This window comes from Portunus trituberculatus, chromosome 31 (assembly GCF_017591435.1).
Source record: "Portunus trituberculatus isolate SZX2019 chromosome 31, ASM1759143v1, whole genome shotgun sequence".
NCBI lineage: Eukaryota > Metazoa > Arthropoda > Malacostraca > Decapoda > Portunidae > Portunus > Portunus trituberculatus.
Window position 1 is genome coordinate 15918778 of NC_059285.1, and position 17407 is coordinate 15936184.

A 17407-nucleotide genomic window follows, 5' to 3' on the forward strand; every position below is an offset into this window, starting at 1 on the left:
GATGATCATCAAACAAAAATCTAAAAACATAAGAAAATATTGTAAGAGGAAAAAAATGTATGTAGCGAATTATTGTACTAGTTTTTAGCTATTCTATTTGTTCCTATCTTCGTCAGTAGCTACATCACTATTTCAAAGACATCCCCAAATAACCATCTGAAAAAATGAAATAAAATACAAGTGTTTACAGGGAAAAAAGAAATCATAACTTAACCCCTTCAGTACCATAACGTGCTTCCATATTCATTCTGGTTAGGTACAATACTGTTTGGTGAGTTTACACAACTTCGGAAACTTATGCGGGGGAAGATTAGAATAATAAAGACTCTAGCTATTAATCTTTTGACCTCCATAGACTCTTAACCTAATGCAAATAAAATCGTCTACTCATACCACAAAAAAAAAAAAATTGTGGTAAAAATGCGTCTTTATATTGAAGAAGCTAAGAATATTTTTTTGTATTAACTAGTAAATTATCTTCCATCTTTCCTTATTTTCTTATTTTACCTATCTTTTTTTATGCCAGCCTCATCAGTAACCACACCTTGATAATTAGCCCATTGTCAGTCATTACTCACGCGTTAATTAGATTCACTTCCCGCAGGTGTGATGGAGTGCGCGCTTCTCTCCCCTCTTGTCACGCACACCTGAGTTCTCGCGGCTGCTTCTCAACGGCCTACACCTGTCTTGCTCCTGGCTGATGAGGGCAGGTGTGTAGCTCTTATTGTTAGGGGTGGTGGTGGTGGGGGTGGTCATGGTGGTGGTGGTGGTGGTGATTTTTAATTATTCTTTGTGTGGGAAGATTGAAACATGATCATTTGTAGTGTTTTTATCACGTTAATGAGAGAGAGAGAGAGAGAGAGAGAGAGAATAATTTTCGTCCTCTTAGTCTTTGTCATCGTCCTTTTTTGTCCTCTTCCTCCTCCTCCTCATCATCATCATCATCATCGTCATCATCATCATCATCATTATCGTCATTATTATCGTCATCATCATCAAGGCCTTCCTTTTTTCTCATGAAATATTTTCTCTCTCTCTCTCTCTCTCTCTCTCTCTCTCTCTCTCTCTCTCTCTCTCTCTCTCTCTCTCTCTCTCTCTCTCTCTCTCTCTCTCTCTCTCTCTCTCAAACCCTCACAACTTAAAAGATGAAAAGAGAGAGAGAGAGAGAGAGAGAGAGAGATTTTCACAAGCTTTTCATTTCATTTGTACCAACATATGCAGTTTTGATTGCCATCCTGAGGCACACCACATGTCTTTCCCCATCCCACTTCCCCTCACCTCCCCTCACTCCCCTTCACCCCCCCTTATCTCTCCTACCATTCGATGATAACACGTGGCCTCTCCTATACCCTATTGCAGAGAGAGAGAGAGAGAGAGCTGGGAGACATGCATACATAACAGTCCATCGCAGTTACACTCTCTCTCTCTCTCTCTCTCTCTCTCTCTCTCTCTCTCTCTCTCTCTCTCTCTCTCTCGTGTCCTTGCTGCAGACAACACACAAAGTTCACCTCGCCTTAATACATGATACGCATTTAACTCCTTACCTTCTATTCTGTATCTCTCAAGTACATTATAACCTAACCTTCTCTCACTTCAATAGGGGAAAAAAAGGCAGCATTCTATTACCCTCTCAGTCATTTTACAACCTTGCTCTGTACTGTCAAATGTCGCGTTGTCTTGGCCTTAAACCTTTCCATAATTATTAATCACTTTGACACATCTTAACTTATTCTACGCCCACCGACAGTCTTTTAAATGGGTAGAAATTGCAGAAATCTATGTTTTTTTTATCCTCTTTCTTTCTTGTAGATGCTTATAGAGGTCTCAGGCATTACTTCCGGTGCTGTTAACTGTTAATTCATTGCTGGTCTCGCAGTGATAAGAAAAATATTGTTTGTATTAATTTTGTTCTAATGGAAGGTTTTCATTTTTGGCGGGAGAGTTTCAAGTGTTTTTTTTTTTTTTTCATGACTTGTGATTGTTTAACAGGTGCGCTCTAGTCATAGTCTGGGTCCATGGTGCATGATTTTTATTTATTTATTTATTTATTTATTTTATTCATTTATTTTTTTTCTTTCTTTTTCTTTTCTTTTTCTAAGGGTGCTTGTAGGGCCGTTTCTAGCTTTGTGGGGGCCCTAGGCAAGATGCTGTTTAGGGGAGCCCTAGATTTCAATTTTTCGTCGGAGCCCCTGGGTGACTTAGGAAATTGAAATTTTCCAAGCTACCCAGGGGGCCCCCTGATGGCTTGGGGGCCCTAGGCAATCGCCTTGTCCGCCTATAGCTAGAAACGGCCCTGGGTGCTTGGAATTATACTGAGGCGCATGGAGGGTTGGGTGGGGTGGGGGTACTTGTACGCCATGGCCAGTGTATGTGATTGTACTGTGGGAAAGGAAATATGTCCTAGGTTTAACTATGTGTCATGTCAGAAATATATACATTGACGTTGAGATGGAGGGATTACATATATAGGTTGTGTTAGACATACTAATACATTACACTGACATAATTCGCCCCTTGCACTTTTTTGATATGTGGCATTTTGTTTTATCATACATTTAGCATTATGTATAAATTATTTAGGACCGAGAAGCTATTTTCCATGTCAAGACCTAGCTATTTCTGTTATCTACTTATCTACTTTCACTGCGGAGAGAGGAATGAAAAGATGGTTCAGGCTATTTACGTAGAAGTCCCTTGAGAAAATTATGTGTTAGATTTAGGAATTAGTGGCGTGAAAGATGGTGGCTGTTCTCCGTTTACCGTTTTCCTTTTTTTTTTTTTTTTTTAATCCCTACGCTGTTCTCTGTTTGCCGTTTTTTTTTTTTTTTTTTTTTTTTTTATCCCTACACTATTCTCTGCCTTTTTTTTTTTTTTTTTTAATCCCTACACTGTTCTCTGTTTGCTGTTTTTCTTTGTTTTTAATCCTTACACTGTTCTCCTTTTGCCTTTTTTTTTTTTTTTTTTTTATCCCTGCAGAAGTTAGCGAGGCAGAGGTTGGCTGAGTAGCGATTCCGAGTTAACTGTAGGCTTTAGTGAAATAGTTAGAAGAAGAAGAGAATAAGTTAAAAGAGGAGAAGAAGAAGAAGAAGAAGAGAATAAGTTAAAAAAAAAAAAAAGAGAAGGAGGAAGACGAAGAAGAAGAAGAAGAAGAAGAGGGAGGAGGAAGAAGAAGAAGACGAATCAAGATCAGACAAACTCAAGATCAGTGGCGGTGGAGTTGTGACAGGCGGTAGGTGAGAAATCTTCCACTTTTTTTCTGGTTTCTTTCGATTAACAGTGCATGTAAATCCTGAGGGGCTGTGATACAAGTCCAGAACAGCTGCAGGAAGGTGTGTGTGCAGGTGTGAAGGATTGGGAAGGTGTGTCTAGGTGTGTAGAGGTGATAATGAAGGTTTGTTTTGCTGTTCGTCCATGTGTCGGGAATCGAGGCTAAGATACCGTCATTTTTTTTTTTTCTTATTTTCATTGTTTTTACGTATACCTGGTGTGTGTCCATGGTTGTGGTGTGTGTGTGTGGTGTCTTTGGGTTGCCAGGGACGTGTTTGTGTCAAGTAACTAGTTATTTTCTGAGTTTGTAATGATTGGTGTGTGTGTGTGTAATTCACCTCGGGCGTCTGCTGGTCATCCAGCCAGTCTTCCCCATTACGGAGCGAGCTCAGAGCTCATAGACCGATCTTCGGGTAGGACTGAGACCACAACACACTCCACACACCGGGAAAGCGAGGCCACAACCCCTCGAGTTACATCCCGCACTTATTTACTGCTAGGTGAACAGGGGCTACACATTAAGAGGCTTGCCCATTTGCCTCGCCGCCTCCGGGACTCGAACCCGGACCCTCTCGAGTGTGAGTCGAGCGTGCTAACCCACGGTGTAGTCTCTGTAGAGAGAGAGAGAGAGAGAGAGTATACAGTGTGTGTGTGTGTGTGTGTGTGTGTGTGTGTGTGTAATTCACCACGGTCGTCTGCTGGTCACCCAGCCAGTCTTCCCCATCACAACACCCTCCACACACCGGGAAAGCGAGGCCACAACCACTCGAGTTACATCCCGCACTTATTTACTGCTAGGTGAACACACCCCACACGTTAAGAGGCTTGCCCAGTTGCCTCGCCGCGCCGGGACTCAAACCCGGCCCTCTCGATTGTGAGTCGAGCGTGCTAACCACTACACTACGTGGTGTGTTTCACTGTTTGATCTGCTGCAGTCTCTGACGAGACAGCCAGACGTTACCCTACGGAACGAGCTCAGAGCTCATTATTTCCGATCTTCGGATAGGCCTGAGACCAGGCACAACCAGGTCACAACTCCTCGATTTACATCCCTTACCTACTCACTGCTAGGTGAACAGGAGCTACACATAAAAGGAGACACCCAAATATCTCCATCCGGCCGGGGAATCGAACCCCAGTCCTCTGGCTTGTGTGTGTGTGTGTGTGTGTGTGTGTGTGTGTGTGTGTGTTGCCAGGGACAGTACCTTGCCACAGGAACAAAGCAAGTGTGCAGTGATGTGCTAGGAGTGTCACAGCAGACAGTGTGTGCTCATGATATCTCACAAGGTTCATCAAATCCCCTGCCACTGAAGAAATTCATCAGACAAAGGCTGAATTCCAGGAAATTACTGACTTTATTGAAGTAGTTGGTGCTGTTCATGGGACTCATGTAAGGATTATTAGACCAAGGGACTTTTATTTGTTATTATTTTACTTAATTATTTACATTTGCTGTATTGTGATGAGCTATAGTTGCTAAGCCTCAAATTAAACCTAAGTGAACACTAGTAATTACTGATATGAGTATTAGAAGCAAAACATTTCTGTACAGCTGCTCACAATGCCATCAAAAGAAGCTGGTGCCAGAAAAAAAAAAAAAAGTTAAATGATAGACCTACACAGAGCAAAATAGCTGAGTGAAAACTGAGCTAAATGAAACTATTTTAACATAACTCACCAACCTTAAAAGGAAGTGAAGTGGCTAATATCTCTCTCTCTCTCTCTCTCTCTCTCTCTCTCTCTCTCTCTCTCTCTCTCTCTCTCTCTCTCTCTCTCTCTCTCTCTCTCTCTCTCTCTCTCTCTCTCTCTCTCTCTCATTCATTCAAACAGACCCAAACACACACAAGGCAGGAACAAAACTTCTCCCTTTGTTGATCATAAAGATGGAACTGTAAACTATCTCTCTCTTTCATTGGCTCCAGAAATACCTTGTGTTTGGCAGTGTCACATGTGTTGGGTTCATACAGGCAGGGATTCACTTACTTGCATGTTCTGGCTGTGGAAGGGACTTTGCTTTCAACTTGTGGAAAAATATACACACACACACAGCTGCCATCCCCACACACCCACTAGCTAATAACACATCATTGACACACACAGTATACGCTTTCACACATACACAGGAAAAGGTTGCAAGGGAAAATACACACACACACACACACACACACACACACACACACACACACACACACACACACACACACACACACAGAAGCATAAATATCAGTCCTTCACTATTTAGTCTCCAACCTTGAGCCAGCTTCCCAGGAGGTTTTCAGAGTCACATTAAGAGATTTGATGTTTTTTCTCCCATGTGTGAGGCTTTGTGCTTTCTGGGTGGTCATGACACACTTGTGCTTGACTCATGTTTTCTCGCTGCTTTCTCCGCAGTGGCTGTGAGGAGGTGACCATGAGTGCTGAAGGGGACACAGAGCCACCTGAGAGGAGTGACACAAGCCAGGAAAAGGAGGACCCTCAGAGTAGCCCAGGTGATGCCACTGTTGCCATTGTGTTACTATACAGCCATCCTCACCCACTACTGTACCCAGCCTTACAATATGGCCCTCTTATTTCACTATTTAACCCTTTCAGTACTATGACACCTTTCCATATTCATTGTACTTACTATTTGATGATTTCATACAGCTTTAGAAACTTAAATGAAATAGTGAAGGCTGTGGCCATTAATCTTCTGACCTCTATAGACCCTTCCTAATGTCAAGAAAATGGTCTAAATGTACACAAATCTCAAGGTAAAAAAAAGTGTCCCAATATTGAAGGGGTTAAGGAGAGTCTAGGTAATACTGTCACTGGCCAATGTTCTCTCTTATTATCAGCTTACATATTCCTCTCTGGCTTTGAAATCTGCTGTTCATTGACTCTTTCTTTTCAGATATCGAATTATTATGCTTATGTAATTAAAATCTGGGGTGATGTAAATAATAAGGGTTTTACTAGAAATACATGTTGATTTCCTGCACATTATATATACATTCACGAAAGTACTGTGCCAAAGTCAATAACATCCAAGTAAAGTTAAGGTTTTGGATCTTCCAGGTGTTCTTATTGAAGGACAGGGTGGTGTTGGGCTTACCCAAGGCAATTTATTCCTTTTATTTTATTTTATTCTGAAAGGTCACTGTTTACCTTCAATGAAACTGTATGTGTGTGTGTGATCAGATCAGTAAAACACACACACACACACACACACACACACACACACACACACACACACACACACACACACACACACACACACACACACACACACACACACACTCAGGAGGAAAGGGCTAAGATGAGCGAAATGGTGACAGAGGTGAGAGAGAGGAATGAGGCAAGAACAGAAGAAGAAAAGAAGTTTTTTGGAAAATAAGAAATGACAAAGTGTGGAAGTGGTGGACAAAAGAGAGGGAGTAAAAGACCAGACAAAGGAGCAGATACGGAAGAAAGACATAAGAGTATCATATACTAACATAGACGGCTTCCTATCAAAAAGATTAGAGTGTATGGACCATCTGATAAGGGATAAACCAGATATTACGTGTATAGTGGAGACTAAATTGAGACCGAATATACAAATAGATTGGTTTGGAGGGGGAAATTATAGAATGTGGAGAAAAGATAGAGTGAATAAAAGTGGAGGTGGAATAATTGTGTTAACAAGAAAAGACTTAATAGTGCAAAATGTGTGCCTTGGAGGAGACGAGGAGGAAGTGGTGGGTGTGGTGGTGACTGATGGAAGGCAAGATATCAATATTGTAACTGTGTATGTACCACCAAAAACAAGTGCATGGTCAAATGATCAGTATAATAGTATGGTGGAAAGCACATTGGAAAGAATGAGAAATGAAGCTGCAAAGAAAGCAAAAATGGTTATAGTTGGAGATTTCAACTGTAAAGACATCAATTGGGAAGAATTTGAAGTGGGGAATGGTGGAGAATGGGGTGAGCAGCTATTGAATTATGCAGTGGGAAATTTGATGACACAGTGGGTGAGGCATCCAACAAGGGGAAGGAGGGGTGATGCCCCGTCGAGACTGGACTTGATATTCACAAAGGGAGTAAATCTAGAAAATGAGATTGACCATGAGTGTCCTTTGGGGAAGAGTGATCATGAATTATTGAAATTTGAGGTAAAGGTGGGGTTCAGCAAAGAAAATGAAGTTGGATACAAGGAGGAATGCCTAAATTATGCTAAGGGAAGATATAAGGAGTTGAGAAATTACTTTGGAAATGTGGATTGGTCCGAAATGTACCAGGAAACAAACATGCAGTTAAAATATGAAATATTTATGGAAATATATAGTGAGGCCGCAGAGAACTTTGTGCCAAAATATACTAAGAAAATTATATATATGAAGATACAAGTGTCATTGTTGAAAAATTGAATGAGAATTTCTGCAAAGTATTCACAGAAGAAACACAATTCAATCGACGGATGTTACCTGTGACAAGATGGATGCAAGAAATTATAGTAACAAAGAGTGACATTGCAAAAGTTTTGAGTCAATTAGATGTTAACAAGGCAATGGGACCAGATGGTGTGTCTGGAAGAATGTTAAAAGAATGTCAAGAGCAGTTGCTAGATCCAATTTTAGATTTAACAAGAACATCTATCAACACGGGACAGGTGCCAGTAGAATGGAAAAGGGCAAATGTAGTACCAATTTAAAAAAGTGGATGTCGCATGGAACCATTGAATTATAGACCTGTTTCTTTGACCAGCATTATGTGTAAGATATGTGAAGAAGTGATCAAAAGCAAGTGGTGTGAGTTCCTGGAAAACAAAGAAATACTAAGTGAGAAACAGATTGGCTTTAGAAAAGGGAAATCGTGTGTATCAAATTTGCTATGTTTCTACTTAAGAGTGGTCGATATTTTACTAGAGAGGGATGGATGGGTTGATTGTGTATACCTAGACTTAAAAAAAGCATTTGATAAAGTACCACATAACAGATTGATGTCGGAGTTAAGTAGTATCGGAGGAATAAGGGGAAATCTGACGGAGTGGATGAGAAATTATTTGACAGGTAGAGAAATGAGGACAGTAGGTCTTCCAGACACATCATCTGGTCCCATTGCCTTGTTAACATCTAATTGATTCAAAACTTTTGCAATGTCACTCTTTGTTACTATAATTTCTTGCATCCATCTTGTCACAGGTAACATCTGTCGATTGAATTGTGTTTCTTCTGTGGATACTTTGCAGAAATTCTCATTCAGTTTTTCAACAATGACACTTGTATCTTCATATATATAATCTCCAACCTTTAATTTATCAACTGTTTCTTTTTTCTGTAATTTACCATTAATGAATTTATAAAACATTTTGGGATCACTTTCACAATTCTCCACTGTTCTCTGTTCAAATTCTTGTTGTGCCCTTCTTCTCACTTAACATATTTATTTCTTGCATTCCTATATGCTTTCTCTCCACTTCCTCATTATTTCTCTTGTATTTTTCCCATGCCTTTTCCTTCTCCATTTTTGCCTTGTCACAGGTTTTGTTAAACCATTGATCTCCCTTTAAGAGTGTGTGTGTGTGTGTGTGTGTGTGTGTGTGTGTGTATGTGTGTGTGTGTGTGTGTGTGTGTGTGTGTGTGTGTGTGTGTGTGTGTGTGTGTGTGTGTGTGTGTGTGTGTGTGTGCGCGCGTTTCACTGTTTGATCTGCTGCAGTCTCTGACGAGACAGCCAGACGTTACCCTATGGAACGAGCTCAGAGCTCATTATTTCCAATTTTCGGATAGGCCTGAGACCAGGCACACACCACACACCGGAACAACAAGGTCACAACTCCTCGATTTACATCTCGTACCTACTTACTGCTAGGTGAACATGGGCTACACATGAAAGGAGACACACCCAAATATCTCCACCCGGCCAGAGAATCGAACCCTGGTCCTCTGGCTTGTGAAGCCAGCTCTCTAACCACTGAGCTACCGTGTGTGTGTGTGTGTGTGTGTAAGATTGGTGAAGAGCAAAAGAAACAATGGCTGCAGCTTCCAGAAATAATGAGTATGTATAGGAAGTTAAGCTTTTATTTTTAAACAGTTCAAATCAAAGGCTGCTGAAAATACAGAAAGTGGAAGAGAATACACAATTTTTCTAGTAAAGGATGAAACTGAAATTATTGCTAGCCTTCCATTACGAATACAGACAGATAAAGAAGAAAGAATGTATAGATATCTTAGGCTAGATGTTAGAAGTCACAAAGAGATGAAATGGACAAAATTTTTACTTATTTTCTAACTGATGAATATTTGGCAAGTTGAAGAACAAGGTTGCTATGATTTAGGGCAGAAATGTAACAGTCATAAGTTTCAGGAGAGCTGCCTCTCTGTCTTGGGCTTAATAATGCGATGCAAGGCGCTGCTGCATGAGGAGGAAACCGGTCTTGGCTGATCTTTACATGACGAGGAATAAGGAGTGATAAGTGGTGCCGCCGTGGTACAGTGGAACCATGCATGCTTTGGGGTCCGAGGGGTCTCCAAGAGCACGGGTTCAAATCCTGTCCACGGTCCAAGTGTAGGTTGGGCTTCCTCATTCGGGCAACGATTTCCTAGCAGGTGGGCTTTGAGATATGAGGTACCACAAAAAGTATCCCCTTTAGCCCAGAAATTCCCGTGAAAAGCCCATATGGTATAAAAAAAAAGAAAAAAAAAAGTAATACAAAGATGGACTTCCACATTCAACACTTTAGTACATAGCAGGGCCTTCCACTGCTGATGTGCAGTGTGGTTTGGATATTGAGGTGTATGGTTTTAAGGTGCAGTAGGGACATATTTATTTAGTCGTATTTGTTTATTTGTTTTTTTTCTTTGCTGTTACTACAGCTTTAAGTATTACTGATCATCACATTTTAAGCTTATCGGTTTTCTGACTCAGTAGTGGGGCTGGTGTTCTAAGCTCTGCAGATAGCAACTCAAGCAACATGGAAGGCTGACAGTGTGTTTCTTTTTCAGATGTGTGTGAGCAGAAGCGTGACAGCCTACAGATCTGTGCTGCAGTTGCCCCCAGCAGCAAGCAGAGTGTGGTGGACCTACGCAAGCTAAACACAGAGGAGCTGCGACTTATCAAGCCCTCAGACAACACTGTCAACCCCTTTGCCGACATGAAGATCCGAGACTCAAGCTTCCTCGATGAGATTGACGACCGCAGCAACTGTGCCAAGTGTAGCAAGTCCAGGAAATATTTCTGCTACACCTGCTACGTGCCACTGCCCTGCATAGCAGAACGCATCCCTACACTGCAGGTAAGTGACACAGTGTTTCTGCCATTACTGCTGTCTTGGTAAGCTGCTCCATCACTCCTCTGAATCCCTTCATTTGCCTGCACTAACTCACACATCAGACTCTTTGCTTTATAATGCTTGATAGTACACATTGACATTATTTCAAAGAATTTAGAATGGATCATTACATGAGTCAGTAATCAAACATTGAGCCCTTCTCACACTTAGCACTGCCTCTCTCCCACAGTTGCCCTTCAAGATTGACATCATCAAGCATCCCCGTGAAATTGCCGGCAAGAGCACCGCTGTGCACGCTGCCGTGCTGTGCCCCGAGGACGTCACCATATACACTCACCCCGCCCTGCCAGACTACTCCACCCACCCCAATGTGAGTCAGCTTGTGTCCATCCCTTCAGTTTGCCTTATACTCCGTTCTTCAGGTGGATCAGCCCTCAACACTGACATCCACCTGTTGCTCACCATGCCCACTCTATCGCCCTCCATTTCTCATCCTTTTAGCCATTCCTTTTGACTTAGTTATTTATTTTTAAGTTCCAGACAGCAGAGGTCAAGCTACTTTGTTGTAATGCATGTTGTTGCATGGTAATGGTGATGAGTAGGGGGCGAGGAATAAGAGGACACCACTCGGCCAAACCTTTCTTTGCATGTGAACCACAATGGAACTCAACACCTTGTCATAAATTGCCCAGATCCCCTCACTCCATCTAAGTGTTTCCTGTTTGCCCATCACTGTATCCATCTTTGTACACAATTCCATATTCATCAGCAATACTCACCTACAAAATCATTCTTCTTACTCAGTAGCCATCTTTTTAAGCATTAGACTGGCTAAAAATTGCCAAATCCTCTTGAATCACTTTTTTTCTTATATAAAGATTTTGTTGCTTCTAGAAAAGGTAAGAGGGTTGAATTTTTGTCTTATGCCTGCATTACTTACATTCATTTTTGGTCTCATTTATCTTAGAGGTTGTTTCTTTAATGCATGGCTCCAGTTCAGGACAAAGGGAGTAATTGGACATATGACAATTTGTTCAATAATCCTGAATTTTTAAGTCCCTTTTCTCCAAGCATTGAATTGTTTACCTAGTTTAAACATTACTATAACAACATAGTGCTATGTAGCCAAGTGTTAATTTAATCCTTGAAGCTTGAAGACAAACTGCTTGTTACATAGCAGGTTCTTGTCTAGTTAAGTAAAGTTAACTAAGCACATGTTGTCATGTTCTTCATCTTCCTCATCTTTTGATAGGATGTGGTGCTCATATTCCCAGAGAAGGGAGCGGTGGGGGTGAAGGAGCTGTTGCGTCCTCTTGGTCCACCATCCCTGAAGCGCCCTCGGCCACACCTGCCGTTCTCCAAGGTGGTGTTCATAGACTGTACCTGGAACCAGACTCGGAGGATCTACTGCGACGAGAGAATCAGAGGTACTGTGGTGTGGTGAAGGAAAGTAGCTGCACTGTGCTAGATTTTTGTTTGTAATGTTTTGTTTTGTAAGTAAGTACTTAGCCATGAAGGAAGACTATCAGGAAAAAAGGCCCTGATAGAAAAACATATTGCTCTTCCCTGTCTCTTTGTCTCTGACCTGTGGATGTCACCAGATTACAAGAAAAGGCACAAAGTATATTTCATCATGTACAATATTTTGATTAAGTCCATAAACAGCCTCCTCAGTGTGTGCTTGAAGAATTGATAATGCTGGTTATTGCATACTGCTCCACCTATTGTTCCTCTAGTAGTGTTATGTTTTGTTCTTTGAAACCTGTACTCCCGTTATCAAATCTTTGCTTCTCCGTGTCTCGTACTTTGTCACGGCTGTGATCCTTCCTCTGTAATTTTTTGTTTCCTAATTTTTAGTTATTTTATGTGCCTAAGCTTTATAGTATCATTATATACCTTTGTTAGAGAAGGGAAAGGCTTGACAGAATGAAAAATAGTATCATCTTTATTACTGATAAAGATCCAAAAGACAACACCTTTCCAATTATTTGCAGGAGAAAGTAATAGTAGATATGTACTGATAGGGGACTGACACTCCTCCTTCCCAGGTCTGCGCTGCGTTGAGTTGGACCAGCATGAGACACTCTTCTGGCGGTACCAGCGAGGGAAGCCCAAGACTTACCTGGCCACCATAGAGGCAATATACTACTTCCTGGTGGAGGTTCACAACACTACCGCCACCATGCCTTACCAGGGAGAGTACGATGACCTTCTCTTCTTCTTCAAGTTTATGTATGAGAAGATCCACTCTCAGTACGACCCCGACTGCTTAAGAGCGTACAAGGATCTCTGAGGATGATTTTTGTAGTATGGGAGGGTTAAAGGGTTGTATTTTATATAGGGGGGGGAAAGATTGGGAGGGAGGGGACAGTAGCAAAAAAAAAAAAAAAAAAAACCTGCAAATAGCTAAAAAAAAACTGGGAGGGGAGGGTGGAACAGTAGCAAAAAAAAAAAAAAATCCCTGCAAATAGCTGAAAACCTGTATTAAGTCGAAAATACTCCGAAGAGTCTCCGGAGATAAGGCAGATGTATATTGAAACTAAGATTATGTGAACAGTCTCCCTTTACTTTATTTAACCATTTTTGTTACATTGTCTCTGTCTCTGAAAACTCGCACTCTATGTAAATTTCAACTTGGGACAATTTTTATTACAGAGGTCTAGGGGGAACTTTCAACTAAGTACAAAAGCATTTTATAAGAGTATTGAGTGCAGACTGTATGTTGCCCCGTTACACTACATGGTCATCATAAACATTAAAAAAAATGTAGGGGCCGTATTCTACAAAGTTATCGTCACGTCTCGTAGAATTTCTGACCGTCACTCCACTGACCCACTTACTTTAAATATGTAGAAAAATAGATCAAACCTAAATTATTTTGACATTATATTACTATTTTTGGGAATAGTTAAGACTATCCAAACAAAAGAAACCTGACAAATAGATTACACCCTGACACGCAGGCCACACGGGACAAGGTTTCTTTGAGTTTTTGGAAAAATTCTCATACCCAGCCAAGCAGTTATTTATAATACATTATTGCATCAAAGAACGTGATTTAGTTGTCATTACTGATATTTATCTTTCAATTAATAAAAAATATTTGGGCTCATGTTTTAGTATATAGGGTGATGCCTATCTTAGCATTTATGATGTCACAATGTTAGAGTTTATCATAGATGGACTTTAGAAGTCTAAATTGCACCACTTTGCCTCACTGACCATGTCATTAGCTATAATGGTTTGTAGAATATGGCCCCAGACTTTCACTCTGTGGAGTCTAACAATAAATATAATACAGCAATCATAGTTCTAAAAAGTTGCGGAGCTGGCTATACATATAGTGAATCTTAATATTCTCAGCCTAAATATGCCTCAAAAAATGTATACAAATTCAGTAACATACATTTCTTTCCTAAATGCCATTTTGTGTATTTCCTTTATTTGTGGGAAGTGCAATGCTTCATGTCTGCATTGTTGACCAGTAAGCACAAAGTACAAGGCTTGTAACAGACTGAGAGAACACAATGAGGTGGAGGTGTGTGAGTGCTGGATGAGATGGCTCAAGTAGTAAGGGATTGATAAACAGGCTTTGAACTGACGCAAGTGACTCACAAATTGCATGACTTGAGCAGGCTGACAAAGACTGACTGAACTACAAAGCGTTTTAGAGAGTTTGAGGGCACGTTTTTCTAGAATAACTTTGTAAGGAACACGCATATTATGAAATTTTGCCACAGTGTACTTGACACCCTCCCCAAATATCCAAATGTGTCAAGAATCGTCAACACTATATAATAATGGCACTTCTCCCTATAAAAACAGGAGAAAGTCACAAAGAAACGGACAAGTGGTGAGAAATGGTGACGTAGTAATATCTGTGACATAGTAACATGCTCCACCCACATAGTCCCTCCCCCTGCTCCTACTCTCCCTCTCTTCCATCCCCTCTCCCATCCCTTTCGCTCTCCTCTCCTCTCCTCTCCTCTCTCTCTCTCTCTCTCTCTCTCTCTCTCTCTCTCTCTCTCTCTCTCTCTCTCTCTCTCTCTCTCTCTCACCATTTCTCACCACTTGCCCGTTTCTTCGTGAGGGATAAGTGACTTTCTCCTATTTTTATAGGGAGAAGTGCCATTATTATATACTGTTTACAATTCATGACACATTGGGATATTAGGGGAGGGTGTCAAATACACTGGCAAAATTTCATAATGATGTGTGTGTTCCTTACAAAGTTATTCTAGAAAAACGTGCCTCATCAAACTCTCTGAAACGCTTAGTAGATAATGGTGATAAACAAAGGTCGTTAAAAACTTTTTTTTAAATTTCATAAAGCAAGATAATTCATGTCAAATTTCGTAAACCATTCTTATTTTAATATGTACCTGAAATTAAATGACGATGCACACCAAGGTTTGGTCATGATATCTATGAATAAGATGATACATAATCCTATGGTTGAAACTGTGTGCATTACCACCTACACCTTTCACAAATAAGATATTTTAAATGAATTATGCTGGGAACCTTTATCCTCACCACACACTGTCTTGCACTTGCCACTATCATTTCTGCAAGTGTGTGTGATGCTGGACATCCAAAAGCCTACAAGAAAAAGAAAAACAGTTAAAAAGTGCTTCAGAAGGAGGCTGAAGTGTACAGGAGGAAACTTATGAGATGGAAGCGATTCAAGATAGGAAACAAACTAAAATCTTACGCTGGACTTAATACCTCCATTAGAGCAAGGGAAGTCCTTTGTGATGCAGTGGTGTCAACTTGTTCAAGGCTAGATAGGGAGAGAGAAACATTTGTATGGAGAATCTAAGTTCAGACAAGGAGGGAGAAGGATTGGCAGGAGAAAGTTAAAGGCAGGGCAGGGAAATCACTTACAAACTCTGTAGGTTTTTTCTCTTCTTGCAACCTTTTCAGCTTTGCATCACTTGGCAGCTCCATTGCTTTTCATTGTCCTCCTCAGCCTGTAGGAGAGACAGAGCAGAGCATAACACAGAAGCAACAAGTCTAATAACACCTAATCTCTCCAGTGTATTTCCCAGGTCACTATCTCCACAATCCTTTCCCTTCCTTTCTTGCTACCAACAGAGTGAAGATCCCTCCATCAACTTCCTCTTGTCTAGTCTGCCACTTTAGTTCACCTAGGATCCCTACTATTGCCTCTATAGGTATCTTCGTTGCTCACATCAACACTCCTCGATATAGTGTTCTTTTGTCTCTTGCCTACACGAGTCACAGATATTGTCCTGCTCATCCCTAACCCTGGCTTTAATATCAAGCATTCCCATCCTTGCTTTAATTGACAATCAATTCCCCCAGTCTCCTAAATGCCAGTGAGGTGCTTCCAGTCTCTCTTTCCTCCTACAGCACTAAAGTCTGATCTTGCTCTCCATTCCTGTCACTCTCTTCGATCTTCTTCCTTACCACCTTTTTGTCTACCCTCTGCCATTCTTCTTTTACAAACTCTACTGTTCCATTTCTTCTTCTCCAAGATGAGTTTTCTTCTTCACTGAGTATCTTTTTAACTCACTCACATCTTTGATAAGTCCCTCTCTTAAATAATTTGTTTCCCTTCCACTTCTTTCCCTGAATGTACTCTACCCCATCTCATCTCTGACTGCCTCTATGACTATACTATGAGGGACCCCTAAACTCCACCTGCCTATGATGTTCTGTGATCTTTTTGCTTATCATCCTCTTTCCCAGTCATCCCATTATTCATTTTCCTTTGTTTTTTTTCCTAATCTTTATTCCTATCTTTATTCATTTACTATTTTTGGCACACTTCCTAATGAGGCAATGGCTTCCTCCTGTCCTGTTACATTCTATCACCTTACACTTCCTGTCATTGTATTTAATGTTACACTCCATTCCATACTCCTTTGCTATTCCCAGTAACTCCTCCATATTCTCTTTCTTCTCAGCAATGAACACTAAGTCATCTGCATATGCTGGGCTGCTTAATCCCCAACCTCCAATCCTTCCTTTTCTCTGATTTCCTAATCCTTGCTAGCAATTCTCCTATGTTTATGTTAGTTATTATTTTCTCTGATTTCCTAATCCTTGCTAACAATTCTCCTATGTTTATGTTAGTTATTATAGTTTTTTTTTTTTTTATAATAGATTAAATATCACAACCATACCAACTCCAGTAATAAAAGTACATAAAGTTGTAATATGGGACCAAAATTATTTTCTTTAATTTTCATTCTCATGCTCCTCCTCTTACCTCCCCCTCCCACTATCTTCTAATCTTCCTCCTACACATTCAGCCAAGAAAACACCAAACACCAGAAGAATTCCTGAAAATTAAGTGAAATATAGAAAAGACAAGGGAAGGAAGTAGGGATGACCTTATACTTACAGGGGGCTGGCTGGCTTGGCAGGGCTCACTGAGGCAGGCTGAGTCAGGTCAAGGCAGAGTGATATGGGACACCACAGATAACGTGGTGAGGTGCTGTGGTGATGATAATGCACACTCCTACCCATGTGTGTGTGTGTGTGTGTGTGTGTCCAATCAGGAACAAATGACAAAGCTATACTTATAAATGATTAGTGTTTAACCCTTTGACTTCCACTTGATCCACCTCTCCCTAATTACTGATCACCGAGATGTCTTTACTTGTAGTCACTTCCTATCATATAACTGGGAAGGGAGAGCCTCAGCTAACTCATATATGGTAACAAAATTGTTAATTCATGAATTTTGATGTTTCTTAATGTTCTCTACGGGTTAATTAACTGACATTTTGTCTTGGAGCTTAGGGCGAGTTAGGACTGGAATGTGTTTATTGTGTGTTCACCGTTTTCATATCCTGAAAAAGAAACAATAACACGGCACCACAGAAGCAGAAGTCAGCTTACCTGTCCTCAACACAG

The 17407-nt window shown here is 40.8% G+C and overlaps 1 protein-coding gene across 5 annotated transcripts in view; it reads left to right on the plus strand.

Annotated features, from left to right (window-relative positions):
- Positions 1 to 13080, plus strand: part of LOC123511677 (tRNA-uridine aminocarboxypropyltransferase 1-like) — a 315860-nt gene extending 302780 nt beyond the window's left edge. The window contains exons 1-6 of one of the 5 annotated variants that reach the window (XM_045267731.1): positions 3135 to 3233; positions 5659 to 5756; positions 10233 to 10522; positions 10749 to 10889; positions 11772 to 11946; positions 12568 to 13080. In XM_045267731.1, coding sequence (XP_045123666.1) covers positions 5678 to 5756; positions 10233 to 10522; positions 10749 to 10889; positions 11772 to 11946; positions 12568 to 12812 — 930 coding nt within the window. In that variant the 5' untranslated portion in view covers positions 3135 to 3233; positions 5659 to 5677 and the 3' untranslated portion in view covers positions 12813 to 13080. Of the gene's footprint in view, positions 1 to 3134; positions 3234 to 3307; positions 3330 to 4631; positions 4658 to 5658; positions 5757 to 10232; positions 10523 to 10748; positions 10890 to 11771; positions 11947 to 12567 lie in introns of those variants that run through there. The other 4 variants (XM_045267732.1, XM_045267733.1, XM_045267730.1 and 1 more) reach the window with 4 other exon arrangements.
- The last annotated feature ends 4327 nt before the right edge of the window (positions 13081 to 17407 follow it).